General features: G+C 43.3%; 1 protein-coding gene across 2 annotated transcripts in view; it reads right to left on the bottom strand.

The window, feature by feature from the left end:
• Nucleotides 1–27,922, bottom strand: part of PCSK4 (proprotein convertase subtilisin/kexin type 4) — a 107,794-nt gene that overhangs the window by 75,286 nt on the left and 4,586 nt on the right. The window contains exons 2-5 of one of the 2 annotated variants that reach the window (XM_033957495.1): nucleotides 25,278–25,371; nucleotides 4,031–4,135; nucleotides 2,356–2,451; nucleotides 2,107–2,235 (exon numbers count right to left, since the gene is read on the bottom strand). In XM_033957495.1, the coding sequence (XP_033813386.1) occupies nucleotides 2,107–2,231 (125 nt within the window). In that variant the 5' untranslated portion in view covers nucleotides 2,232–2,235; nucleotides 2,356–2,451; nucleotides 4,031–4,135; nucleotides 25,278–25,371. The remainder of the gene's footprint in view (nucleotides 1–2,106; nucleotides 2,236–2,355; nucleotides 2,452–4,030; nucleotides 4,136–25,277; nucleotides 25,372–27,922) is intronic. The other variant, XM_033957494.1, reaches the window with a different exon arrangement.

Below are 27,922 nucleotides of genomic sequence, written 5' to 3'. Positions count from 1 at the left end.
GGTGAATCCATAACATTCTCCTAGCAGAGACTGAATAAGCTCCCATCTTAGCAAATACCTTCAAAATATCATAGAGGGCGTCAGCCAAATAATTCACTCCAGAGACCAGGAATTGAGATCCTGAAGACCAACTTCCTCAGGATCCTGACAAAGTTTAGTATGACATGCCTGGGCCACAAAAGAAGTGGCCACTGCCGCTCGCACCCCCGTCACAGCAGAATCAAAAAGACGCTTCATGACAAAATCCAGTCTACGGTCCTGGACATCCTTCAGGACCACCCCTCTATCCGAGGGCAAGGAGGTACGTTTACAGGTGGAGGGACCAGGGCATGCAGGGAAACCCCCCAAAACCCCGATTTTAAGACTCCCCAAAATCGGCAAACTCTGTGACACTTAACACACAGAGACATGTGCTGCAATGCAAGTCTATGGAAGCCTGTAAAACACAGTATAAGCAAGGAGATTAGTACCTCAGGAGCTGAATAAACTGGATATTTCAGGTCTTCTGACCTCCTCATCTTCTCTGCCACCTCAGATCACGACCACCAGGACCCCTCGGGGAAATCAGGGAAGACACGCGTTGCGGTTCCGATCCTCGGAACTGCAGCAGCCTGCGCTCTACCCCTTTGCGGACGAACCAGGGGAGAGATGGTTCCCGAACCTGGAGTCCCGATCCAATCTGCAGGCTGTCCAGAGGGCTTACTGCAGTTTCAGGCTTACAGAGCACCCTCCAGAAGCAGACAAACTGTAAAATGTCTGTGATCTCCCGCCAAAGGATCACTTGCACTGAGTTGATCCGCAGCATGTGGACAAACCCGTAAAAAAAAAAATCAAAAAGGACTAGGAAGATAAAATAAATCACAAGCAGAATTAACTGAGATGATAGCATGCAGAGAAGCTGCAGAACAAACTGGGCAAGACAGGAAGCTCCCGGGCAGGTAGCCCAAATGGGAGGGATCATCTTTTAGTTGCCTGCAGCTGAAGCTAATAAAGATACAAGATCCCCATCCGTTCAGCATCCAGAGAGCTTGTACAAGAACACCTGTTACAGGTAAGTAATTATGCTTTCTCCTCCAATAGAGACTTAATTAGTCAAGCTGCAAAGAGAACCACAACACTACTCTTTTTTGCAAATGTATTCACCAATATTTTTTAAATAGTCATCATTCTGCATAAAATTCTTACATGTTGACAAAATTCATCACCACTCCCGTCCTGTGGATAACCGCAGGAAACCATCTCCATATCATTTTTTAACGAGAGAGGGTGGAAGAGTATGAATGGGCACAATCACTGACTTTCAAACCTTGCATTGAAGAATGCTGGTTTAGAAGGACTGAGGCTGAGATAGACACTAAAGAATGGCACAGGATAGTTTCCTACAGTTTTCCTCGGGGACAGGAACGGTGATGAATTTTGTCACTGTGTCATTTTCTGATCTCTCCCTCTTATCAAACAATCCTCATATATTGGCCTCTCACCCTCTTGTATTTATCTATCTCCAATTTTATTAATATAACTTCATATACAAAATACTTCTCTACCCAGGGTTTCATTGATACTTAAGAACATAAAAACATAAGAAGTTGCCTCCGCTGAGGCAGACCAGAGGTCCATCTTGCCCAGCGGTCCGCTCCCGCGGTGGCCCATCAGGCTTATTGCCTGAACAGTGGTCCCTGACTAATTTTATAACTTACCTCTAATCCTAATTTTATAACTTACCTCTAATCCTAATTTTATAACTTACCTCTAATCCTATCTCTATAACCTACCTCTACTCCTATCTATACCCCTCAATCCCTACTTCTGTATCTTTGTTCTCCATTTCTCCTAGTAACTGTTTAATAACACCAAATAATGCTTTTGTCAAGTAAGCCACATAACACCTCTTTTAAAACCTATTATCAGTCTATGATACTCCCACAAATTTACTTCAGTTCTCTGTCAAAAATCTTAATCATATGCTCTCCATTCTAAGGGCTGATGTTGTATTTTTTTCACCTTTGCTCATATGGAAACAAAATTGTTCTTATTTTCTGCACATTGCTTTGGTCTCAAGGCGCTTGCAGACCTAGGTCTGAGCACAGCATTGCCAGTAATACTTACAAAGTTGTCAGAGAGATCAGGATGATCCTTTTCAATCCCATCATCCAGAACAGTAACCACAACCCCTTTGCCTGTGTATCCTGAGCTCCAGGCACTGAGAACATTGAGATCTGGGCTGACATCATTATTCTGAAATAATTAGGAAATGTCAGGATTTATAAATTTAATTGGTCATTTGAGACTGAAGCTGTGACTTCTGCCATTCAAAACTTATTTATACGTAACAACAATGTCCCCTAGAAATCTTACCATATACCACTGCTTGTAGAACCAGGGATCTGCAGGCACCACATTGACATATCTTCTTTTTCGTCGCTTAAGTGTCTGCTGCTCAAACCAATGTATCTAAGCACAAAAACAAAGTTCTTCCCAGTTTATTTTAAATTGATTACTCAGACAAACGTCCTCTACACCCAGGAACCTAAGTCTGTAATTCTGATATAGAGATGTTGCATACCTATAACAAGGGTTCTCTGTAGATAACAGGGAATGCAGCCACATTCTAGGTGATGTCACTGATAAAGCCTTGTATATACTGTTCCCTCTAAAATGAGTGGGAGTCCTCCACCTATAGTCCTGCCAGTGGGTGGCGCTGTTTCACTATCATATTTTCAATAGTGAGGGACAAGCAAAGCTCAGGATTCCTGGAACCTGCCTGTCTCTAGAAATTAAACACACATAATTGAAGTAGCATCCCCCATCACCACCACTGGCAGCAATGACGATAAGAGGACTTCCACTAGCTTAGAGGGAATAGTGCTAGGGTTACCATATGGCTCCAGAAAAAGGAGGCCGGATTGAAACATCTGGATTTTACTTCCATTGAAAGCAGAAGCAAATCAATAAAGAAATAAAAGGAAACAAATCAGAATACCTTCATGCTCACCTGCAGAAGGAAGAACTGAAGAGGGCAGCAGAGACTTGGGGGGAAGAGGAGGCGCTGAAAAGCTGTGATTGACATCTTCTGCAGAATGCTTATAAGCAGACATGGACAACCCTAGGTAGGATTACCAGACATCTGGATTTACCCAGACATGTCCTCTTTTTAGAGGACATGTCCAAGCGTTCGGACAGCTTTTCTTTTTTTTTTTTTTTAAATTCTTTATTCATTTTTTCATCTTACATCAAGTACACAATATTACATCATTTAAAACTTTTACACATCACTTGAATTTCTTTCTATTGTCATCGTAAATACATAAATTTATTCCCTCCCCACCCTTCCCACAAATATTTCAATCAAAAATATCATATAAATATTGTATTCTTATCGGACAGCTTTTCAAAACCCGGCTTCCAGCTTGGGATGGTGTTGGGAGGACATTTGCGTATGCGTGGATGCAATGCAGTGACATTACATGCATGCGTGTGATATCATCACACCATACCTGGGCATGCGCAGATGCCCTCCTGATATGGCTCCGAGCACAAGAACAGATCGATGGGGCAGGAGGCAAGGACATGGGTCTGGATTTTATAATGGTAACCCTAACCCTATGATTCAGCATACCATTCCTGTTGCACTGGAAGTGATTTTCTGTTTTATATAATTGCACCTGCTACAAAATCACCTAGAGAATGTCTATATTCCCCTGATTACTCTAAAGAGAAATATCCTATAATCTATTTATTTAAATTTCTATCCTATCTTCCCAGATTTCTATCCCATCCTCCCAAAGTAGATTCGAGGACATGACTGGAAGCACACAGAAGAAAGCTATAGAGACGGAGTCTGTCTCCCACCAATTCATCCTCCTGCCTAAAAACACTACTCGAAAGAAAATATAAAAGTGTTTAGACTACTTTTTGAAGAAAGACTGCTTATGAGGGTCTCTTTACATGAGTGCAATGTGACACATTTAAACTCCCAGTTGGCCTTAACAATATGGATAGACTGTGGATTCTGGGTTCCCCCATCCCTTACCCTGGGATCTCTTTTAAGGCGCAGTTGTCGACCCCAATGAGGGCTCAAGGATTTCTCTGTAACACCTCGATGCAGCAAATGGTAATAATCACTCCCTTGAAGGATCTGTTGAAGAAAACTCAGTATGATTAAGGTCACCAAGATTTCATATTCAATCTATGAATTCAGGAGGCATCATAAGAGAGCAACAATGAAGTAAGCAGAAGAGCTAAGATACCCCCACATGTACTTTTTATAGTAAAAGTGGTTGATTCATTTATCAGTATTATTGAAATACTTTTAGCCACCTGGAAATAATAAAGCTGCAAAGAACAGATACAAATTATTATAACCATGTCTTGACTTTAATACTATTTTCTTTGGTACTACTGGATGTACACAGTGCTGTTAAGTGGTGATAAATATTAAAATACAATATGTCCCTGCCCTGAATAGCTTATAATCTAAGTGGGTATCTGGGTATTAGGAGACAAAATGACGTCCAAAGTCACAAGAATTGGTCAGTGAAAGAATCAGGATTTGAATCTTGATTTCCCTGGTTCTCAGCTTATTGCTCTACTAGGTCACATCCTCTATAAATTCCTGTAAAACGCTAAAGCATCAGTTAATAGACGAAACAAAACCAAACAACCTTTCAGTCAATACTTGAGAGATTAGCATTTTTTTTGGAGGGGGGGCATCTGCCCTAGGCCCCCATGCAGAAGAGGTCCCAACCCTGCCCAAAGCTGAGACAGGCAGAACCCTTCACTTTGAGGCCGCCTTCCAAATTTTTACCTTGGGCCCCGGCTTGTCTAACACCAAGCTTGCACCAAGAGGCAGATGCAGATAGGGGGCAATAACAAGTGAGCAGAGAACACTGATATATAGGGGAGGTAAGGCTGGCCCAACCATTAGGCAAGAATGGGCAGGAGCTCTGAAAAGCGCAGTAAAAAGTAGCTGAAGTCCAAGCAAAGCAATATTCTGATGTCTGCACAAAAGCCCTCATTAGTTATACACTAAATAATATTTACATGCATGATGTACAATTACATATCATTATAGGATTGTTCAGGGAGGCATGAACATAAGAACATAAGAACATAAGAAGTTGCCTCCGCTGAGGCAGACCATAGGTCCATCCTGCCCAGCGGTCCGCTCCCGCGGCGGCCCATCAGGCCCATCGCCTGAGTAGTGGTCTATACCTATCTATACCCTTCAATCCCTTTTTCTTCTAGGAATCTATCCAAACTTTCTTTGAAACCATTTAATGTTTTCTTGTCTACAACAGCCTCTGGAAGCACGTTCCATGTATCCACCACCCTCTGAGTGAAAAAGAACTTCCTAGCGTTTGTTCTAAACCTGTCCCCTTTCAATTTCTCCGAGTGCCCCCTTGTACTTGTGGTGGTCCTTAATTTGAAAAATCTGTCCCTGTCTACTTTTTCTATGCCCTTCAGGATCTTGAAGGTTTCTATCATGTCTCCTCTAAGTCTCCACTTTTCCAGTGAGAAAAGTCCCAACTGCTTCAACCTGTCGGTATATGGGAGATTTTCCATTCCCTTTATCAGTTTAGTTGCTCTTCTCTGTACTCCCTCAAGTACTGCCATGTTCTTCTTGAGGTACGGCGACCAGTACTGGACACAGTACTCCAGATGCGGCCGCACCATTGCACGATACAGCGGCATGATGACTTCCTTCGTCCTGGTCGTAATACCCTTCTTAATGATACCCAACATTCTGGGTTGGAACCAAGAAGATCAGGATTACTGAGTTAATCAAAATCTCAGTAGGGACCTCGAGTTTAATTCAGGTGGGCACAAAATTTACATTTATCTTGGTGGGGGAGAGTTCAAACAATTAAAATGATGATTTTGCCTGTGGTTTGTTATCAAATGGGTATGATACCAGTATTTTTTCAGGGGTCTTTTTACAAAAAGTTAAATAGTATTCTTATAAAATTTATTTGGCTAGGTAAAATTGCTAGAATAGCTTTAGTGTCTTTATCATATGATACTATAATAATAATAACAACAGTTTATATACCGCAGGACCGTGAAGTTCTATGTGGTTTACAATGATTAGAAATGTTACAGATTGAGTGAATAAACAAAGTTACACATTGAATGAATAAACAAAGTACAGATTTAGCAACAGGTGGTTCTTGCGCTCGGTTGTTAAGGACTAAGATTGAATAGGTTGGTTTCCTAAGTATTTCAGGAACAAATGTGTTTTCAGGCGTTTCCTGAATTCTCCATAGGTAGTAGGCACAAGCAATTGTTCAAGGTCTTTACCCCATAATGCTGCTTGATGTGCGAGAAGATGTTGATGATGACTTTTAAATTTACAACCTCTAACCGGTGGAGAAACGAAGTTCAGGTGTGAGCTTCGCTTGGGTCTGTTGGTTGTGAAAGAGAAAAGGTCTGTTATGTATTTAGGGGCTAAGCCATAGAGTACCTTGAAGCAAAAATAACCAAACTTGAATTTCACACGTGCCTCCATCGGTAGCCAGTATAAAAGTCGATAGGAAGGTGTCACATGATCAAACTTCTTCAGTCCACAAAGTAGTCTAACCGCTGTATTTTGAACCAGTTGCAATCGCCGCATGTACTTCTGGGGGAGTGCCAAGTAGGCAATGTTACAATAATCAAGTTGACTCAGAATAAGGGATTGTACTAGAATTCGAAATGATGAGGCATCGAAGTAAGCTCTGATGGACCGAAGTTTCCAGAGGGTGTGAAAGATTTTTCTGATCAAGGAGTCTACTTGGTCTTTCATGGTCAAGTTCTGGTCCAGTGTTATACCCAATATCTTCATAGTGGGTTGAAGGTTATTGATGCACATTGGTACTTTAGTGTCGAGTGGGTATGGCGCTGCTATGAAAAATTTTGTTTTCTCTGAGTTTAGTTTTAGTCTGAATTTGGTCATCCATTGCTCCATCCGATTTAATACTTATGTTGCTTTGGGGGTGACTTCTGAGACAGAGTTGGTGAATGGGATAATTATCGTGAAGTCATCAGCGTAGCTAAATAGTTTTATCCCCAGCTGGTATAGTTGTGCACCCAATGAGGACATGTAAACATTGAAGAGCAAAGGGGATAGCGGTGATCCTTGTGGCACGCCAGATGGATTGCTCCATGTATCTGAGAGATCGTGACTATATTATTTGGAATGTCAATGAGGAAGAAAAGTCAAATTTCTTCAAAAAATAATAAGTTATTACTTATTATGACAGGAGTTGCCGTTCAACAGATTAAATTTAATTGGAAAAATTGGAGTAGATTAAACTATAGTTTCTGGTGGAATTCTCAGTGTCATATATATATATATATAAAATGGAAAGAACGTTAGCTACATAGAAAGGAAATTTTAATAAATTTCAGGAGGTTTGGGGACCATTAATAGAATATTGTAATGAGTAAAGAACATTTTTCCCTTATTGGTACAATTGCAAAGTGAGGGATGGGGGTGGGATTTCTAATCTTGTAGTAAATGTTTAGTTTAATAGAAAATATTATATATAATATATTATATGATATATGTAATTACTTATGAAATAGTAGGTATGGGAGGGAGGGTTTAAATATTTTTAATTTAAGTCAAATATGATAGATAATCAAGTGATATTGTATAAGTTCGAATGTTAAATTTCTGACGCACTTGTTGTAAGATGTAAAAATGAATAAAGAATTTAAAAAAAAAAAAAAAGAAGAAGATTTACCTAGAGGGCATATGGAAAGATTAGGTTCTTACCTTTGCTAATCTTCTTTCTTGTAAATCCACATTCTCTTCCTGGACAAGTGGGACGCGTATCCCATTTTGCGAGATCTCTTGTAGGAAGCCTCATTTATATATTTTTTATCTTTCCCTCTTACCTCAGGACTGCCCTCTTACTTCTAGTTGGTACAGCAGTCGTACCTATATAGGATACAGAAAGGGTAGGGGTATGGGGATATTCACCGAGAAACAAGTCTAATCTGCTCATAACATAAAATTGCAGAACAATCATGAACAAACAAACAGCTTTCATAAATTAACTATAAAATCGGAACAACAAGGAGACACAGCCTGCACTAACAGTGTAGGGCACAATAGCAAAAGATCCCCAGGATAAAGTGCACAATAATTACATATGTTAATCTTGGAAAGATTGGTCAAAGAAATAGAAGTCCAACTTACTGGTACTTATTGAGGCAGGCAAACAGTGAATTAGTAAATTTCAGGGCGGGTTCCAGGAATAGAGTATGGATTTATAAAAAAATTAGGTTCTTACATTTGCTAATCTTCTCTTTCCTTCTTGTACAATCCCACTCTATTCCTGGACAAGTGGGACATAGTAGTGCACTCCCTCAAATTCAGGGTGGGACTAATGAGCTTGCTACCAGAACTGAAGATCCAAAAGGCAGAATCCCACTTGGCTGTCACATCTATCCTGTAAAACCTTGAAAAGGTATGAAAGGAGGACCAAGTGGCAGTTCTACAAATCTCTTCTGGAGAAGCTGCCGAAGATTCTGCCCATGAGGAAGGAACACCTAGTATGAAGTGAGCATTTACCGAAAGAGGAAGACGCTGTCTGGCTCAAATATAGATGGATGCAATATCCATGCAGATCCATCTGGAAATGGTGGCTATCGAGATTGGTCTGCCTTTACAGGCTGCACCTACCAGCATGAACAGATGACTGGACAAATGAAACTCATTCATGATTTCTAAGTAACTCAGCAAAATTCTGCGCACATCCAGCGATGCCAACACAGTGTTATGTTTGCTCAACCCCAAGGGTGTAAAGGCTGGCAACTGCATTTCCTGGTTGTTGTAGAAACCAGAGACCAGTGTGCAGAATCACACTTGATTCCATAAGTTAAAGAAAGGGATCTCTGCAGGACAAAGCCTGAAGTTCAGAAACTCTGCGAGCAGACATAAAAGCCACCAAGATTACCGTCTTGATGATGAGATCCATCAAAGAAGCCACCAGTTAATAGAGCTACTGTAACTTGTAAACAACCTGAGAGCTAGATTGAGATTCCAAGTCAGAAACGGCTGATGCAATGGAGGGCGGAGCCAAAACGTGACCAGAAAAACCTGGCCACATCAATAGCATGGCCAGAAAGCCCCCCAGGGGCTTAGGACTGAAGCAGGAAAACCCAGCTATCTGAACTCATAGTGAGCCAACCACAAGGCCCTTTTTTCCCAGGCCTACTTGAAGAAAGGCAAGTACAAGCGGGATCAACAATGGGCTTGGGTCTTCATTCCTCCAAGCACACACCGAGTTGGAAAACACTGCCAAGTTTTAGCATATGCAGCAATAGTTGACTTCTTGCTGCATAAGATGGTAGGCCATCACTTCTGCAGAGAAGCTGCTGCACACAAAATCTGCGTGCTCAAGAGTCATGCTGGAAGACCAAAGCGGACCGAATCATGCAGGGCTCACCAACTGTCTCAACATAGAGCAGACCCCACAGACACTCTAAAATGTAGTCTGTGCCTGTACAGGTGGCCAGGTGTATAGTTGAGGTTCCTCTAAATTCAGAAAAACCTGGGAAGGTGGAGGAAATGGGGGAAGGAACTCGACCTTTTCGAGTGTGGAACCCCCTAGAGGGTCCCCCAAGCTCTGTATGGACAGCAAAAGGGACAAGAAAGATTCACTAATAAAATCCAACAGGCCCTAACCAAACTTAGCACAGACTGCACAAACTTACCACTCCACCTGCTGGAGACTAAGAAAAGACTGATTGTAATAGGGACTGCACAGCCCAATTGTACTGAAGCAAAGTCAGCGTCTCAGTCTCCACATGGTGGCAGAGAAGTGTAAATCCATCCATATTTGTGCCAGCCTGGAGGGACGCAAAAGAACACTAGTTTTCCCAGATATAGCTTGCTCTATGCAGTCATGTTAGAAAGCCTTTCTTGCACTGAATGATAGGGTACTTGCAAAGGGAAACTTTTTTTTTTTTTAAAGATTCCTTTGTTAAGTTCATCTCTTTAAAGAATAATCAATGTATATTTTAATAAGCCCATAAAATTTGTGAAACTTTTGGCTGATTACGTTTTCTCCCAACTTTGAGGATTTATTGGATTGGGGGTAATAGATGGGTTTATTTCGGGCTCAGATACTGATCCCTTTTTTTCACCTTTTCACTCCCTTGATGGGGGCTATGGTGATGGCTAAGGTTTATTGTTTATTTATTTTTTTTATTTTATATGAAAGTTATTTGTCTAGCTATTAAATTTCCCTTGCTTGTTCTTTTGAAATGTATATTTCAAAAATTAAATAAAACAAAAATAACTGGAAATCCACTACATTAATATTCAACTTACAAAAAGGAGACCGATAAAGGGCCTCTTTTATAAAGCTGCAGTAGCTATACTGCCGCAGTAAATGCGCCAAAGCCCATAGGAATTGAATGGGCTTCCGTGCGTTTACCGCAGTTATGTAAAAGGGAAAATGTTGTTTTCCAGTCTTTTACATGTCACATGTAGGATTATCTCCCAGTTGGTGAGAGATTATATGTGTGCGCTTAATGTAAAGAGCTCCTAACTCTCAGAGAACAAGTCCATTCTCTTGATGTTAGAGAACATAAGAACATAAGAATAACCTTGCTGGGTCAGATCAATGGTCCATCAAGCCCAGTAGCCCGTTCTCACGGTGGCCAATCCAGGTCACTAGTACCTGGCCAAAACCCAAAAAGTAGCAACATTCCATGCTACCGATTTGAGAAGCTGAGGAAGACAGTGAGGTATATAAAGAAGACCTACAGGGACATTGTAGAGAAGTCCCATCTACAAGAGGAGAAATTGTCTTTAATTTCCATTCCCAAGAACCCAAAACTCAGCCCTTCTGATGTGACCAATTATCGGCTGGTAGCTTCCATCCCGCTATTAACAAAATCATGGAAGGATACATCACAGAACAACTCGAACGCTGCTTACAACGTTTTAATATCCTCCACTCTTCACAATCGGGATTCAGGAAAATTCATAGCACCGAGATGGTGGTTGCAGCACTAGTAACATACGGCAAAGAACTACTAAGTAAGGATCATAGCGCAATCATAATCCAATTTGACACAAGCAGTGCATTTGACCTAGTAGACTTTGATCAAACATTCGAGATCTTCAGTGATTTTAGATTTAGCAGTCCAGTCCTCTCCTAGTTCCAGACCTTCCTAACTTTTTGGCACTATTCTATACGTAAGGTTGATGAACTCTGACAGCTGGTACCCTCCCAGCAGGGTCCCCCAAGTATTCCTATTTTCCCCATCAGTGTTCAGTCTTCTAATGCAATCCTTGAGGGCCAACCTAGATCTTGCACAAATAAAACATTTCACTTATGCAAACGGCATAATGATTATGCTACCTGTAATAGCTGCATTAGCTAACACCCCTATCACTGTCAAAACATGTGCTCACATCATAGAAAACTGGACCTCAATCCATCGCTTCAAAAAGAACAAAGCCAAATTCTTTTGACTAAGACCCTCAACTGACCCACGCTATACTCCAAGGCAGTGGTTCCCAAACCTGTCCTGGGGGACCCCCAGCCAGTCAGGATTTCAAGATATCCCTAATGAATATGCATGAGAGAGATTTGCATATAATGGAAGTGACAGGTATGCAAATTTCTCTCATGCATATTCATTAGGGATATCTTGAAAACCTGACTGGCTGGGGGTCCCCCAGGACAGGTTTGGGAAACACTGCTCCAAGGAGTAGAAATTGATAACCACCTATCCACGAAGAGCCACGTACAATCAATAATAAAACAATCTTTCTTTGTGATGAGAAAGCCAAGATCTATCAGAAAATACTTTGAAACAAAGGCCTTCCGAATCTTAGTGCAATCTCTAATCCTATCGCAACAAAAAACTTTGCAATCATGTCTACAACTAGATCAAAATGTAGCAGTAAGACTCATATACAGAGTATGAAAATCAGAACATCTACAGCTCTACAATCTCAGAGAGGGCAGATACTGGAAGGCCTTCAGTATGCACAGTTGCTCAAGGCTCCGCACCAGCCCAGCTTAGAACTTTGGCAGCAGGCTGTTTCAACATTGGCACAAGGTAAGCATAGTGCCAGTCATTGGGGGGGAGGGGAAAGGTGGACAGCAGCATGAAGGGAGGAGAGCAGTCAGGGCCAGATTAACCAATAGGCCAAGTAGGCACGTGCCTAGGGCCTGAACTTGTCAGGGGGGCCCGCTGAAGAAACAACAAGAAATAGACAACTCTGAATTTTTTGGGTTTCAAACGGCGATGACCCCCCCCCCCCGGGAAAATCGGCAAAGCGGGGCTCCCCTCAGAAAACTAGAGTAACCAGCGGCAACCTACACAAGGCGCAATCACACCGTCCCAAGTTAAGCCCTAGAAAAAGTTTGCATGCATGCCCGCTGCAGTGCAGAGTCTGTTGCAAGCTGGGTGTGGGGAGGCCAATACCAGCCCCCATTGGTTGCCTCAAGGGGGCTTGTCGGGTACGTCATCACTCTCGGATGATTCCATTGGTTCCCGCCTGCCCGTGGCCGCTGCTCCACATCCGCCCACTGCTACCCGCCGCTGCCGCAACTCCAGGAAGGTAAGGGCCCCTTCCTTCCTCCCTATGTCCTCAGTCCATGCCATCTCCCCCTCACTGCCTTCCAGCTGTTGTCCTCCCTCCATGACTGTCTGCCGAAACCTGCCTTCCTCCCTCCCTCCCTACTGAGCCGAAGCCTGCCTACCCGCCGTCGATTCCTCCTCCTCTGCCCCCAGCTTGAGTGTAGCAGAAGGAAATACAAGCAGCTAACCAGTAGGACAAGGTGCACTTGGAAACAGGACGCCCCAATCGATTTGGATCAAACGATATGAAGAACTGAGGAGCAGTCCGATGAGCTTGAGTGCATTGCAGATAGAAAGCCAACGCCCTCTTACAGTTAAGAGTGTGTAGCGCCACTTCTCCAGGATGAGAATGGGGCTTAGGAAAAAAACACAGGAAGAACAATGGATTGATTGAGGTGGAAATCCGAAACCACTTTAGGCAAGAACTTAGGATGAGTACGAAGGACCACCTTGTCATGATAAAAAACAGTAAAAAGCGGGTCCGCAACTAGAGCTTGCAGCTCACTGACTCTGCGAGTAGACGTGAGGGCAATCAGGGACACCACTTTCTAGGTGAGATACTTCAGATGAGCCTTATCGATGGGTTCAAATGGAGGTTTCATCAACTGAGCCAGAACCACATTAAAATTCCAAACCACCGGGGGAGGCTTGAGTAGAGGATGGACATTGAAAAGACCTTTCATAAACCGGGAAACCACCAGATGGACTGAGAGCGGTTTCCCATCAAGCGGCTGATGAAAAGCAGCAATGGCACTGAGGTGGACTCGAATAGATGTCGATTTGAGACCAGACCGAGACAAGTGCAGATGATAATCCAGTACTGAAGATAAAGAGGCAGACAATGGCTTCATGTGATGCGTAGCACACCACGCAGCAAATCTAGACCATTTCTGGGTGTAGCACTGTCGAGTGGAACTCTTCCGAGAGGCCTTGAGACCATCCTGTACAGACTGAGGGCGACCTCGAGATAGAGTATTCCCTTAACTTGGAGGCACGCTTTGGAGGAGGTCTCGCAAAGGCTAGTAGGACTGCACTCACTGCTTGGGATGCCAGAGACTCCGTGGAAGGCTTCTTCGGTAGCGGAGCTGAACCTGAAGGAGGAAGAGGAGACTTACCTGAGGCCGAGGCCTTAGCAGCTGGAGCAGTCGAGGCCTTCGAAGCTGAGGGGGACTTGCTCGGGGCCGAGGCCTTCGAGACTGACGTTGAGGCCGGGGTCGAGGTCTTGTAACCAGTTGTTCCATGGCACCAAAGAGCTCCGCGATCCTGGCCTGCCGGTGCCGAAGAGCCCGGGGTTGGAGAATGACACAACGCGAGCAAGAGTTGGTAGGGTGGTCGGAACCCAGGCACAGAATACACCAACGGTGCGGGTCAGTAATCGAGATCACCCGACCGCACTGCGTGCACTTTTTAAAACCCGGTAACAGGCCGGGACATAAGTAGAAGATGTAGCCGCGGCTGCACGAGGCCAGGTGGCCAGACGAAAAACTGGGGTCCCCCGATCGAGAAAAATAACAAAAGTTGTAAAGACAGGCGGCACAGCGACTTCTGATCGTACAAAACAAGAAAAGAAGCCGCGGTGCAAGAAAGGCACTTAGATTCAACGCAGAGAAGAGAGACAGGGCTTTCTGGCTCCGTGGAAAACTAAGAACTGAGGCCACGCTGAGGAGACGCACCCCTTAGCTTGAGCGGGAAGGCACATGTGCATGCGCGGTGCAGCACTAGCAAACTTCAAAATCTTCAATCAAGTTTGCTTGAAAAGCTGTCCGCAAAGGGGCTCCATGGATGACGTCACCCATATGTAGAGAATATGCTGCCTGCTTGTCCTGGGATAACCAACTACCACTTACATTATGATCTTGTGACCACTATCTCAGATTCAGAAAAACTTTTAAAATATTTCTATACCAAGACAGGAAGCAAACCCTGAAGTAATTGAAAAGATAATTGTAAAAACCCATTTCTAAACTGTTTAATGCAACTCCTGAGGCATAACAATGAGCCAACGATGACTTACTTGAACTTGTAGCTATGTATTTGTAACTATGACCAAACTGTACTGATCTCTTTTAAACTGTACTAGCATCTCTATTAAATATCCATGTCAAACTATTCAGTGTAACTTCTTGGATAACTGATCCAACCTCTTGTAATGTAATCCGATCTTGAACTGAATAGGTAAAGGTATAATAGAAAACCTTATTAACATATCAGCCTGGCAGTCCCTGTGCTGTCTTGGAAGAAAGAGGTCTCCTCCTTGTGAGGTAGGAAATAATCTTGTAGCCAGGACCTGGCCACCAGGGGATGCAATATCCTCTCACACAAAAAATACATCTCCAGGGCCTTCGCCTAGGAGGGGTTAAAACAGTTGTAGTTGGTGATTTGATCATTAGCTATAATAATGGGTGATTTCAATTATCACTGAACTGACTGGATAAATGTTACATATGGGAACGTTAAAGAGGTAAAATTCCTAGACATAATAAATGGCTGCTTCTTGGAACAATTGGTCCAGGAACTGACAAAACAAGGAGCTATTTTAGATTTAGTCCTTAGAGGAATGCAGGGCATAATATGAGAGGTACCGGTGTTGGGTCCACTGGGAAACAGTGGTCATAACATGATCAAATTTGAGCCGATATCTATAGTGAAGTCACTAAAGAAGTCTACCGTAGCAGCATTTAATTTTTGAAAGGGTGACTACAATAAAAAGAGGAAAATAGTTTAAAAGAAGCTAAAAGGAATAGTGGCAAAGGTTAGGACTTGAAATGAGGCACGGACATTATTTAGGAAATCCATCCAAGATATATTTCACATATTAACAAATGTGGAAAGAAGAGCAAATGACAGACAACATGGTTCAAAGGTGAAGTGAAAGAGGCCATTAGAGCTAAAGGAACATCCTTAAAAGAATGGAAAAAACATTCAAATGAAGAAAATAAGCAGCATAAGCACAAGTTCAATGTAAAGTATTGATAAAGAAGGCTAAAAGAGAAAATTGCACCAACAACTTTTTCAGGTACATCAGAAGCAGAAAACCTGTGAGGGACTGTTGGATCATCAATGAGAAAAGAGGGCACTCAAAGGGGATAAGGCCATAGCAGAGAGACTAGATTGTTTGCTTTAGTCTTTATGGAAAATTATGCTAGAGATCTACCTGAACTAGAAATGTTTTTCAAGGGTGACAATGTGAAGGAACTGATAGAAATTTTGGTGGAATACATACTGAGTCAAATGGACAAGTTAAAAAGTGATAAATCACCTGGACCAGATGGTATACATCATAGGGTACTAAAAGAACTCAAACAGAGACTTCCGGGGGAGTTCATCAGCCTTACGTAAAAGATAGTGCCAAAAAGTTAGGAAGCCCTGGAACTAGGAGAGGACTGTAGGTTGTGTGCCCTGGAACTAGGAGAGGGCTCTTACAGCTCTTACAGCTCCGATATGCCTGCTACAGATTTCGCCCTTATATAGAAACATAGAAAATGACGGCAGAAAAGGGCCTCGATCCATCAAGTCTGCCCACTCTAATGACCCACCCCCCAACTTCACCCCCCAAGAGATCCCACATGCCTATCCCATTTTTTCTTAAAATCTGGCACGCTGCTGGCCTCAATCACCTGCAGTGGAAGTTCATTCCAATGATCAACCACCCTTTCGGTGAAGAAATACTTCCTAATGTCACCATGAAATTTCCTGCCACTGATTTTCAGCAGATGCCCTCTTGTGGCCGTGAGACCTTTAAGAAAGAAGATATCATCTTCCACCTCAATACGGCCCGTGATATATTTAAACGTCTCAATCATGTCTCCTCTCTCTCTACGTTCCTCAAGTGAGTATAGCTGCAATTAACTCAGCCTTTCCTCATATGGGAGATCCTTGAGTCCCGAGACCATCCTGGTGATCATTCGTTGAACCGACTCAACTCTCAGCACATCTTTTTGCTAATGTGGCCTCCAGAATTGTACATCATATTCCAGATGAGATCTCACCATGGATCTGTACAACAGCATTATGACTTTGGGCTTCCGGCTGACGAAACTTCTGCAGATACAACCCATCATTTGTCTAGCCTTGGTTGAAGCCTTCTCCACTTGATTGGCAGTTTTCATATCTTCACTAATGATCACTCCTAAATCTCATTCTGCTGTAGTCCTAGCTAAGGTCTCACCATTTAGGGTGCAAGTTCTGCACGGATTTCTGCTGCCAAGGTGCATGACCTTACATTTTTAGCATTGAAGCTTAGCTGCCAAGTCGAGGACCAATGTTCCGGTAAGAGTAGGTCCCGCGTCATATTGTTGGGCAAAGTGCTTTTACCTACTAAGTTGCATAGTTTGGCGTCATCGGCGAATAATGTTATTTTACCTTGAAGCCCCTGAGTCAGGTCTCCTATGAATATGTTAAAGAGGATTGGGCCCAAGACCGAGCCCTGCGGCACTCCACTGGTCACCCTCGACGTTTCGGAGATGGTACCGTTAACCACCACCCTCTGAAGTCTACCACTTAGCCAGTCATTGACCCATGCAGTTAATGTTTCTCCTAATCCCATCAAATTCATCTTGCTCAATAACCTGCGATGTGGGACGCTATTAAAAGCTTTACTGAAGTCCAAGTACATGACGTCCAGGGACTCCCCCCATATCCAGCTTTCTTGTTACCCAGTCAAAGAAGCTGATTAGATTGGATTGGCAGGATCTTCCCTTTGTAAATCCATGTTGATGGGGATCCCGTAGATTCTCCTCGCTCAGGATCGTATCTAATTTATGCTTAATTAGTGTTTCCATGAGTTTACTCACTATTGATGTGAGACTCACCGGTCTGTAATTCGCAGCCTCCATCCTGCAACCCTTTTTGTGGAGTGGAATGATGTTAGCTGTCTTCCAATCCAAAGGGACTCTTCCTGTACTCAGGGAAAGATTGAAGAGCACGGATAACGGCTCCGCCAGGATATCACACAACTTTCTAAGCACCCTGGGGTGTAGATTGTCTGGTCCCATGGCTTTGTTCGCTTTGAGTTTTGATAGCTCACAGTAGATGCTGCTGAGTGTAAACTTGAAATTCCGAAATGAGTCTTCCAAGCTTTGCCTTGCCTGCAACTGTGGACCGGACCCCGGCGCCTCGCAGGTAAAGACTGAGCAGAAGTATTCATTTAGTAGTTCAGCTTTATCGGAATCCAATTCTACATAATTCCTGTCCGGTTTCCTAAGGCATACTATCCCATCTGTGTTTCTTTTTCTGTCACTAATGTACCTGAAGAAAAATTTATCCCCTTTCTTAATGTTCTTTGCTAGATTCTCTTCTATTCGAAGTTTGGCCTCTCTGACTGCTGTTTTGACAGCTTTAGACCTGGCCAGATAGTCTTCTTTTGCCTCTCTTTTTCCTGATCGTTTGCAGGAAATAAATGCTTTTTTCTTTGTTTTAATGAGGTCCGAGATCTCCGCAGTGAACCACTGGGGTTTATTGTTTCTCCGTCGTTTGCTTACTGTTTTTACATAGCGGTTTGTTGCTTCGTGTAGGATAGATTTCAGGGTTGATCACATAGCCTCTACATTATCGGTTTCAGCTTGGTTTTGAAGCGTCCGATGGGCGAAATCTCCCATGCGTTTGAAGTCAGTGCCTCGAAAGTTGAGGACCTTTGTTGCTGTGTTTGATCTAGTGAAACCTTTCCTGAGGTTGAACCATACCATGTTGTGGTCGCTGGAGGCTAGCGGATCGCCTACCGAAACCTCTGAGACGCTTTCTCCGTTGGTGAGTACCAGGTCCAGTATCGCCTGATCCCTGGTGGGCTCCAATACCATTTGTTTGAGTCATGCTCCCTTTATGTCCTTCTGCTGCCACTGGTTGTAGCGGAAAGTGTGTTCCAATCTACATCAGGCATGTTGAAGTCCCCTAACAGTACTGTATCCCCACGCAAAGTGATGTTCTCTATGTCTTTGATTAATTCTATATCCTTGTCTTCCTGTTGTCTTGGAGGTCTGTATACCACACCAAGATACAGGCATTTGTCGTTTCCCCTGGCCAGGTTCACCCAGAGGGATTCCCCGGTGTACTTGACATCTGTGATTCTGGTAGCTTTGATGTCTTCTTTAGTGTATAGTGCTACTCCTCCTCCTAACTTGCCCTCTCTGTCTCGACGAAGTAAGTTGTAACCTGGTATAGCCATATCCCACCCATGTTTGCCTGCGGGTTGCGGTGGGATGGCCGTGAAACAACCTACGAAAAGCCGAGAGCAGGGAAAGCAGCTGGACACCAAGATGGCGATGCACATGGCTCCTGCATCCCCGGCATCCCCTAGATCCCTCTGGGTCACAGAGGTAACGGCGGAGGTACAAGCCGTACTGGAGGGCACTCTCGACGCCAAGTTGCAGAGGATTCTCGACAAACTGGACACCCTGGACCAGCGTTTCACCACTTTGTCTGAGGTATGGGACATGCAGCAGCGTGTCAATAATGCTGAAGATACCGTACAGCGGCTCTCACAAGAACAAGCGTCGCATACTACTTCACTGGCGGTGCTTAAAGCTAAGATTGAGGACCTTGTGAACCAGTTCCGCCAGAATAATCTCTGGTTCATTGGTCTGCCCAAGTCTATTTCAGAGGGCAACCTTGGTGACTTCTTGGAACAGTGGTTGATGGATTCCCTCACCCTCCCACAAAAGGTGGGCCTCCTGCGCATTGAACGGGCCCATCGCCTGGGCAACGGAGGGATGGTGCTGATTGCCCGAGGGTGGTTATCTGCCGCCTTTTGAATAACCACCACAAGATCGAGGTGCTCCGGGCAGTGTGGCAGGGAAAGATGCTGCAGTACAACAACAAACCCGTCCTCTGTTTTCAGGGCTACTCCGCGGAGGTCTCCCAGGCTCGCTGCATTTTTGCCCCGCTTTGTATCAGTCTTGTCCACAGCAATATACCCTTTTTCTCTCCAGTATCCAGCTTGTTTGCGGGTGATGCACTCGGGCAAAGCACTTCATTTTGACTCTCCAGAGGCCACTCAGCGCTTTGTGGAGGAGAAGATTCCCGAGGATACCCCGTGAGCTCTGGAGGATTTCCGTTGGCTTTTGGCTGGCCCTTGGGCCTTTTTGTGTAAGCCCCCTGAGAGGGGCCTTTCTTGCCTTGCTAAAGACCTTTGTTGCTCCCCTCCTTTGGGGAGGGGAGCAGGATGCTGTTGGGTGCCTCTGGTGATTGCTTGTGAGGGGGGGTGAGTGTGGCATGTGTGTGTCTGGGCTGTTTTGGTGGGGGTTATCTTTGGTTTGACCGGGTTCTCTGTTGAAGGGTGGAGGGGGAGTGGGTCCTGGGGGGGAGGGGGGGTGGGAGTTGTGTGGCTGGTGTGTGTAGGGGATGCATGTTTGCATTTTTCCACAGCTTTGCTAGCCATTCTATAGTGGGCGTAGGCACGGGGATTTGACAGTTAGTTCTGATGCTGTCATGCCACTGCAATTGTTTCCTGGGTTGTTTCTCTCTGCCCTCTCTTTTCGTTCATTGTGGGGGTGGGGGGGGTATGGGCCTGGGGGTTTTGAATGTTTGTTTTGCTGCTATATTGGTTTTACAGGGTTATCTCTCTGGGTCCTATTCTTTATGTGATGCTGGGTTGTGTGGAGAATGGATTCTCTTTTGTCTGTTCAACATTGTTCCGGTGCATTTCATGCCTTGTGCTCCTTTCTCTCTTTCACTCCATGAGTCACAGGCTTTCTACATTGGGGGTTATTTCTGCTCTTTAGGGGGAGCTGGGAAGATGGGGTCTGGATCTTAGGCAATATTGTGGCGATATTGTGGGGAGCATATGCTGTTTCCTGAAGTGACACCCATTTGGGTGTGGTGTAGGGAATAGGGACGGGTAGGGAGGAGTTGGGAGGCCGGTAGGGGGTAGTGGGGTGGGGTAGTGGGGAGGTGTGGTGCTGTTGTGGGGAGGGGTTTTCTTTGGTTCAGACAGGTGAGGATCTGGTTTGCTCTTTGGAGTTTACTGCGGCTGGGGGGGGGGCTGTAACACCCCTCTGGTTTCATGATAAGGGTTTCTCTGTATCTGCCTTTTTCTCTTTCCTTAGTCCTCTCTGGAACATAAATTGACTTCTTGGAATGTGGGGAGTATTCATTCCCCCATTAAACAGTATAAAATACTACAACTGTTGAACTGTACAAAGACATCTTTAGCTTATTTGCAGGAAACCAGATTGTCCTCTGCAGAACATGCTAAACTCTGCACTTGGTAGGTGGGTGACCATTTGGAGGCCCCAGCCCGGGGGGGGAAGGGGGGGAGTGGTGATTTTGATCCATAAGATTTTGATCATAAAGTTATCAAGAATCCTAAGGGGCGCTACCTCATAGCCTCTGTGACTCTTAACAATAAGCCCTTACTTTTATTTAATCTTTATGCTCCTGTACGGGGGCTGTGTTATTGGCATCTTCTTTGGGTCTTCTGGATATCTGAAGAGTTTTACACAAGTTTCAAGTTTATTAATTGGCTTGTTCAATCGCTTAATCGGATTTCTAAGCGATTTACAGTAAAATATACATTCATAAGGAAACAAAAACATTACATACACTTAATTAATTATAATATAAACAAAAGGAAAGAGGGGATGAAATACATTTCTTATAGTAAAGAGAGAACATACAGGGAAAATACAAAAGGAAGTTGGAAAAACAAGAAAAAGCAAAATAATTCACTAAAATAACACTATAAAATAAAATTTAATTAATTTGCAAATGCATCTTTAAACAGAAAGGTTTTTAACTCGCTTTTAAATTTCCCAAACACCTTCTCCTCCCGTAAAAACATGGGAAGCGCATTCCAAATCTGGGGTGCTGTACATGAGAAGATAAATTGTCTTCTTGTACTAATAATTTTTAGCGAAGGAATTGATAAAAGGTTCCGTTCACTAGATCGTAAAATTCTTTTAACTGAATAGGGGATAAGTAGCCTAAATAAAAATGCTGGAGTCTTATTTTCTAATGTTTTAAAAATAATTGTACATAATTTATGAGTAATTCTATGAATGACTGGAAGCCAATGAGCCTTTTTAAGGAGTGGTGTCACATGATCGAATTTTTTAGATTTTGTTATTAATTTAATTGAAGCATTTTGAATTATTTGTAATCGTTTAATTTCTTGTAAAGCAATTCCTGTAAATAGTGAATTGCAATAATCGATTTTAGACATCACCAGAGAGTGAATAAGAATATTAAGTGCTTTGGGACAGAGGAATTTAGAAATAGATCGAATTTTACGCAACCTATAGAAGGTAGTTTTAACAATACTACTAATGTGATCATGATAATTAAGTTTATTATCAAAAATTACTCCTAGAATTTTAGTATTTCTAACTAAAATTCTAACTAAATTTCTAACTAACACCTGTTGGATCGGGATTACTCTCATCTTTCTCGAGACCATGGGACATTATCTCGAATTCATCTTATCCTCATTTCTAGAGAGCTGCTTCCTGCTGTACAGGAGGTAGTGATAGGCCCCATTGAAATTTCTGATCATGCATGGGTGGGACTTTGTTGGTGTTGGGGGCCCTCCCGGGAGGGCCGGTGCACATTGGAAATTCCCTTGTCATTTGTATAAGAATATGCGTTTTCAGGACTTTTTATTGAACAAGTGGGGGGATTTTAAGCATAACAATTAGGAACATAGTGAGGATCCCATCCTTTATTGGGAAATGGCGAAAGTAGTGTTAAGGGGGGAAATCATGGTCTTTGTGGCCTTTGAGGCTAAAACGCGCTATAGAGCAATTATTGTGCTGGAGCGTAGGGTGACTGTTTTGAGGAGGCATTATGCCCTTCGGGCTTTGTTAGTGCTTAAGTCACAGCTGTTAGAGGCGCAACAGGAATTGAACAAGCTCTTGCACCAAGGGGGCGCAGTGGACAAGGGACCATTATAAGTTTCAGTTATTTCAGTTTGCCAACAAGAGTAGTCGTTTGCTGGCCCATTTGGTCTCATCGAGGGTCCATGGGTATTACGCCCCTGCATGGCTGTCATGGTACTCTTCATCATAAGACAGAGGACGTAGGTAATATTTTGCTGACTTTTTTGCTGCTTTGTATAACTCACCAGGCCCGGACCTCTTAAAAGGGCGGGTATATTTAGATAGTTGGGATTTGCCTTGTCTATCGGGATTCGGACATGTTGGAGCATGGAATGGACGATTCGTGTATGCCCTTTGGGCAAAGCGCCGGGGCTGGACGGTTACCAAGGTGAATTTTATAAGCTGCTTGTTGAGGAGATTGCTCCAGTGTTGGCGGAGATCTTTAATTTAAGTGTGGCTAAGGGCTTCCTTCCTCAGTATTTGAATCTGGCCCAGATTATTGTCCTTCCAAAGCCGGGACAGGATCCAACTTTGCCGGAATCTTATAGACCCATATCCTTGATGAATTTTGAGATGAAACTGATGGCTAAGGTCCTTGCTAACCATCTGGCCCGGATGTTGCCCTCTTTAGTGTCCGAACAGCAGGTGGGATTTGTGCGCGACCGACTGGTGTCTAAGAATATTTGACGCATTTTGTTGCCCTTGGAGAGGGCTAGTGTGGATGGAACCCCCTCTTTATTTATCAGCTTTGATGCCTAAAAGGCTTTTGAATGAGTGAGATGGGGGTTCCCGTTTGCTTTACTTCATGCACATAGGATGGACCCATTTTTCCTTAATGCTATCCAAGCGTTGTATAGTAATCCACTAGCGCAGATCTCAGTGAATGGGGGTTTCTCGACCTCCTTTGTGATTTGTCAGGGCACTCATCAGGAATGCCCTCTCTCGTTGCTATTATCTGCGCTTTCCTTAGACCCTTAGATTAGAGAGCTGCAATCTAATGTGGACATCAGTGGCCTTCAGTTGGAAGCTACTCATTTTAAGGTCGAGGCGTTTGCTGACAACCTCTTGATCTTTTTGACTAACTCGCATCGGTCCTTGCCTACTCTTCTGGAAAGCGTTCGGGAATATGGGGACTTTTCCAGCTTTGCTCTGAATCTGAAGAAATCGGAGGCCCTGGCCACCTTTGGGGGGTCCTGGGGGGTGGAATTTCCATTGAAATGGGCTGGGTCTTCTTTTCATTACTTGGTAATCCAATTATCAATGAATGTTCAGCAGCTTTACCATTTGAATGTGGATCGTTTGCTTTCCGTTACCAGTTCCATTTTGGCTACATGGTGTGAGCTGCCATGTTCACTGATGGGGAGGGTGCACCCCTTTCGGATGGTTTTGTTCCCAAAGTGGCTCTATGTTTTCCAGACACTTCCCTTATGTCTCTTGCAGAAAGATATATGGGCTTTATACTCTTTGTTATCTAAGTTTTGTTGGGGAGGGGCAAGAAGCCTAAAGTGCGTTGGTAGTTACTGTAGGGCTCCTGGAATCGGGGGGGGGGGGCATAGGGGTGCCGAATATTGCTCTCTATAATCAGGTTTGTCTTTTATGACATATTCGGAATTGGGTTTTGGGTACCACTCTATACACTGACACCTCTTTGGAACGGGATTATTTTTATCCTGTTTACCTCCATAGTGCCTGAAGACTGGAGGGTAGCCAGTGTTACACTAATTTTTACAAAGGTTCCAGGAGTGATCCAGGAAGTTACAGACTAGTAAGCTTGTCTTCAATGCCAGACAAAATGGTGAAAACTATTATAAAAAATAAAATTTTGGAACATGTAGACAAACATGATTTAATGGGACAGAATCAGCATAGGTTCTGCCAAGGAGGTTTTGCCTCACCAATTTGCTTCATTTCATTGAAAATGTAAATAAACACACAGTTAAAATTAAGCCAGTTGATGTAGTCTATCTAGATTTTCAGAAAGTTTTTTCAAAGTTCCTCATGAGACACTCCTGAGAAAATTAAAGAGTTATGGGAGAAGGTGTCATGGTGCACAGTTTTCTTCTGAATTATCAGGGGGAAAGGAGTTGGGGGGGGGGGAAATGTGGAACTGGGTGGTTTGTAAGTTAAAACAAAAAATCTTCTATCCTTTGAAATATTGACTGTACTTCTCGTCTGTTCAAAATAAAATATACACCTCCCCCCCAAAAAAAACAGCAAACAAAAGACTTTTCCTCTCTGTTAAGTCCTAGCTCACGCTCACTGTCTAACACCAGCTCTGACAGGATATACATTTCAAATCTGACATACTGTAATCACAAAATAGAAAATAAAATTATATTAAAAAAAGAGTTATGCGATAGAAGGCAATGCTCGGTTGTGAATTAGGAATTAGTTATTGGACAGAAAAAAAGAGGGTAGGGTTAAATAGCCATTTTTCTCAATGGAGGAGGGTATATAGTGGAGTGCCACAGGGATCAGTACTGGGACCAGTGCTATTTAACATTTATAAAAGATCTGGAAATTTTAACAAGTGAGGTAATCAAAGCACTCTTTTACTAAGCTGCAGTAGAAGTTTCTACTGCAGCCTGAGGCGCTAAATGCTCCAACACTGCTTCGACACTCATAGGAATTCTATGAGCATCGGAACGTTTAGTGCTTCGGAACGCAGTAGAAACCTCTTCCACAACTTAGTAAAATGGGTGGTAAATTTGCAGGTTACACAAAACTATTCAAAGTTGTCAAAACACATGAGGACTGTGTGAAATATTGCAGGGAGACCTTAGGAAGTTGGAAGATTGAGCATACAAATAGCAGATGAAATGTAACATGGACAAATGTAAAGTGATGCACATCAGGAAGCATAATTCAAATTGTAGTTACCTTAAGCTAGGGTCCACTTTAGGAGTCAGCACCCAAGAAAAAGATCTGGGTATTATTGTAGACACTACGCTGAAATCTTCTGCCCAGTGTGCAGCTGTGGCAAAAAAAAACAACAACAGGATGCTAGGATTTATTAGGAAAGGGATGGTAAATAAGACCAAGAATATTATGATGCCTCTATATTGCTCCATGATACAAACTCACCTTGAATATTGCATTCAACTCTGGTTGCTGTATCTCAAAAAAGATATAGCGGAATTAGAAACAGTTCAAAGAAGAATGACCAAAACAATAAAGGGGTGGAACTCCTCTCGTATAAGAAAAGACCAAAGAGGCTGAAGCTCTTCAGCTTGAAAAAAAGATGGCTGAGGGGGATATGATTGAGGTCTACAAATCCTGAGTGGTGTAGAACAGGTAAGAGTGAATTGATTTTTTTGTCCTTTCAAAAAGTACAGAAAATAGGGGACACTCAAATTATATGGAAATATTTTAGAAACAAATAGGATGTAGTCACATCAGTTAGTGTAGCTGGCTTTAAGAAAGGTTTGGACAACTTCCTGGAGGAAAAGTCTATATAATCTGTTATCAAGACAAACATGGAGAAAGCTACTGCTAGGTATTACCGGTAATTGGTAGCATGGAATAAGAACTTAGAAATTGCAATACTTGGACAGACTGAAGGTCCATCAAGCCCAGTATCCTGTTTCTAATAGTGGCCAATCAATTTCACAACTACCTGGCAAGATCCCAAGAAGAAAAACAGATTTTATGCTGCTTATCCTAGGAATAAGCAGTGGGTTTCCCCACATCCATCTTAATAATGGCTTATGGACTTTTAGGAAATTATCCAATCCTTTTTTAAACCCTGCAAAGATAACTGCTTTCACTACATTCTCAGGCAACAAATTCCAGAATTTATTTACCCGTTGAATAAAAAAATGCTTTCTCTGGTTTGTTTTAAATCTACTATTTATTAGAGGTACAAGATATTTTATCCAAAATCCTTGGGACCAGGCATATTTCAGTTTTTGGAATGATAATGCTAAGTCAGAAAAAGACAGACCATAAGACTATAAAATTTCCACCAAAACTTTTCTGCTTCACACTGCCACCCTGGAATCTGCAGCTCTCCATTTCCCAGCCACTTTCCAGCCTTCCGACCTGAATTGCACAGCGATCAGGAGAAACGCATATATCTACGTCAGATTCAGCATGTGTCATGTCGGGGAAATTAACTACTTCTGGTTTGTGTCAAATTTGGGTTTTTGGAATTTCAGATAAAGAATCTCGTACCATTGCTCACCACCCTAGCAAGTGGTTTTAACCATCCCCTCTAACTATAACCTCTACCCTGGTATCCTGTTTGTCTGTCTTGATTGTAAGCTCATTCGAGCAGGGACACTTTCTTTTGTGACTCTGTCCTGCGCTGCGTACATCTGGTAGCACTCTAGAAATAATTAGTAGTAATAGTTTCATTACATGTCCCCTAGTCCTAGTATTTTTGGAAAGAATAAACAAGCAATTTATATATACTCATTCAATTCCACTCAGTATTTTATAGACCTCTCTCATATCTCCTCTGAGCCATCTCTTTTCCTGGCTGAAGAGCCCTAGCCACTTTAGGGAAGTCGACCCATCTCTTTTATCATTTTCGTTGCCCTTCTCTGTACTTTATCTAATTCCATTATATCTTCTTTGAGATGCAGTGACCAGAAATGCACACAGTATTTGAAGTATGGCCACACCATAGGGCAATACAAAGGCATGATAATATTTTCTTCTTTGTTTTCCATCCCTTTCTTGATACAGTTAAACCTCGGTTTGCAAGTAACGCGGTTTGCGAGTGTTTTATAATACTCTCACAAATCTTGTCTCGCAAATCGAGCGTTGACTCGATAAGCAAGCCCCCAACCCCGAGAAGCAGCATTGCCTCCGAGAACCGGCATCGCCCCCCCCGCCCGCCCAAACCCTTAGCACAATCGGGCACCAGCACACAGCACCAACCCACAGGATGTGCCGGTGCTAAAATAGCCTGCCGCTGATCTCTGCTGGGCCTTGAGCATCTGTGCATGCTCAAGGCCTTTTGGCTCCTGCTCTCTCTGAGATTCTAATGAGAAACCGAGAATCTCATTAGAATCTCAGAGACAGCGGGAGTCAGAAGGCCCTGAGCATGCGCAGATGCTCAAGGCCCAGTAGAGATCAGCGGCAGACTCTTTCGGCACCGGCACGCCCTGTGGGTTGGTGCTGCTTGCCGGTTCCCGAACACGATAAGGGTTGGGCAGGCAGGCGGGCGGGGACGATGCCGGTTCTCGGGGGCAATGCTGGCTCTCGGGGGGGGGGGGTGGAAGTGCGCCAGTGACCTTGGGGGAGGTCTTTCTCTTTTTGGGATGTAAAATGAATGCATTTCTATTACCTCCTATGGGAAAAGTTGCTGTGATATACGAGCACTTTAGTTTATGAGCATGCTTTTGGAACGAATTATGCTCGCAAACCAAGGTTCCACTGTAATTCCTAACATTCTATTTGCTTTCTTAGCCACCACCGCACATTGAGCTGAGGGCTTCAACATATCCTCAACGATGACACCTAGATTCTTTTCCTTTTCTACTATTTGTGATTTGTGCCAGGTACAGGTGACCTGAATT

Source organism: Geotrypetes seraphini, chromosome 8, assembly GCF_902459505.1.
Source record: "Geotrypetes seraphini chromosome 8, aGeoSer1.1, whole genome shotgun sequence".
Lineage (NCBI taxonomy): Eukaryota > Metazoa > Chordata > Amphibia > Gymnophiona > Dermophiidae > Geotrypetes > Geotrypetes seraphini.
This window is presented reverse-complemented; position numbering and strand designations above follow the sequence as displayed.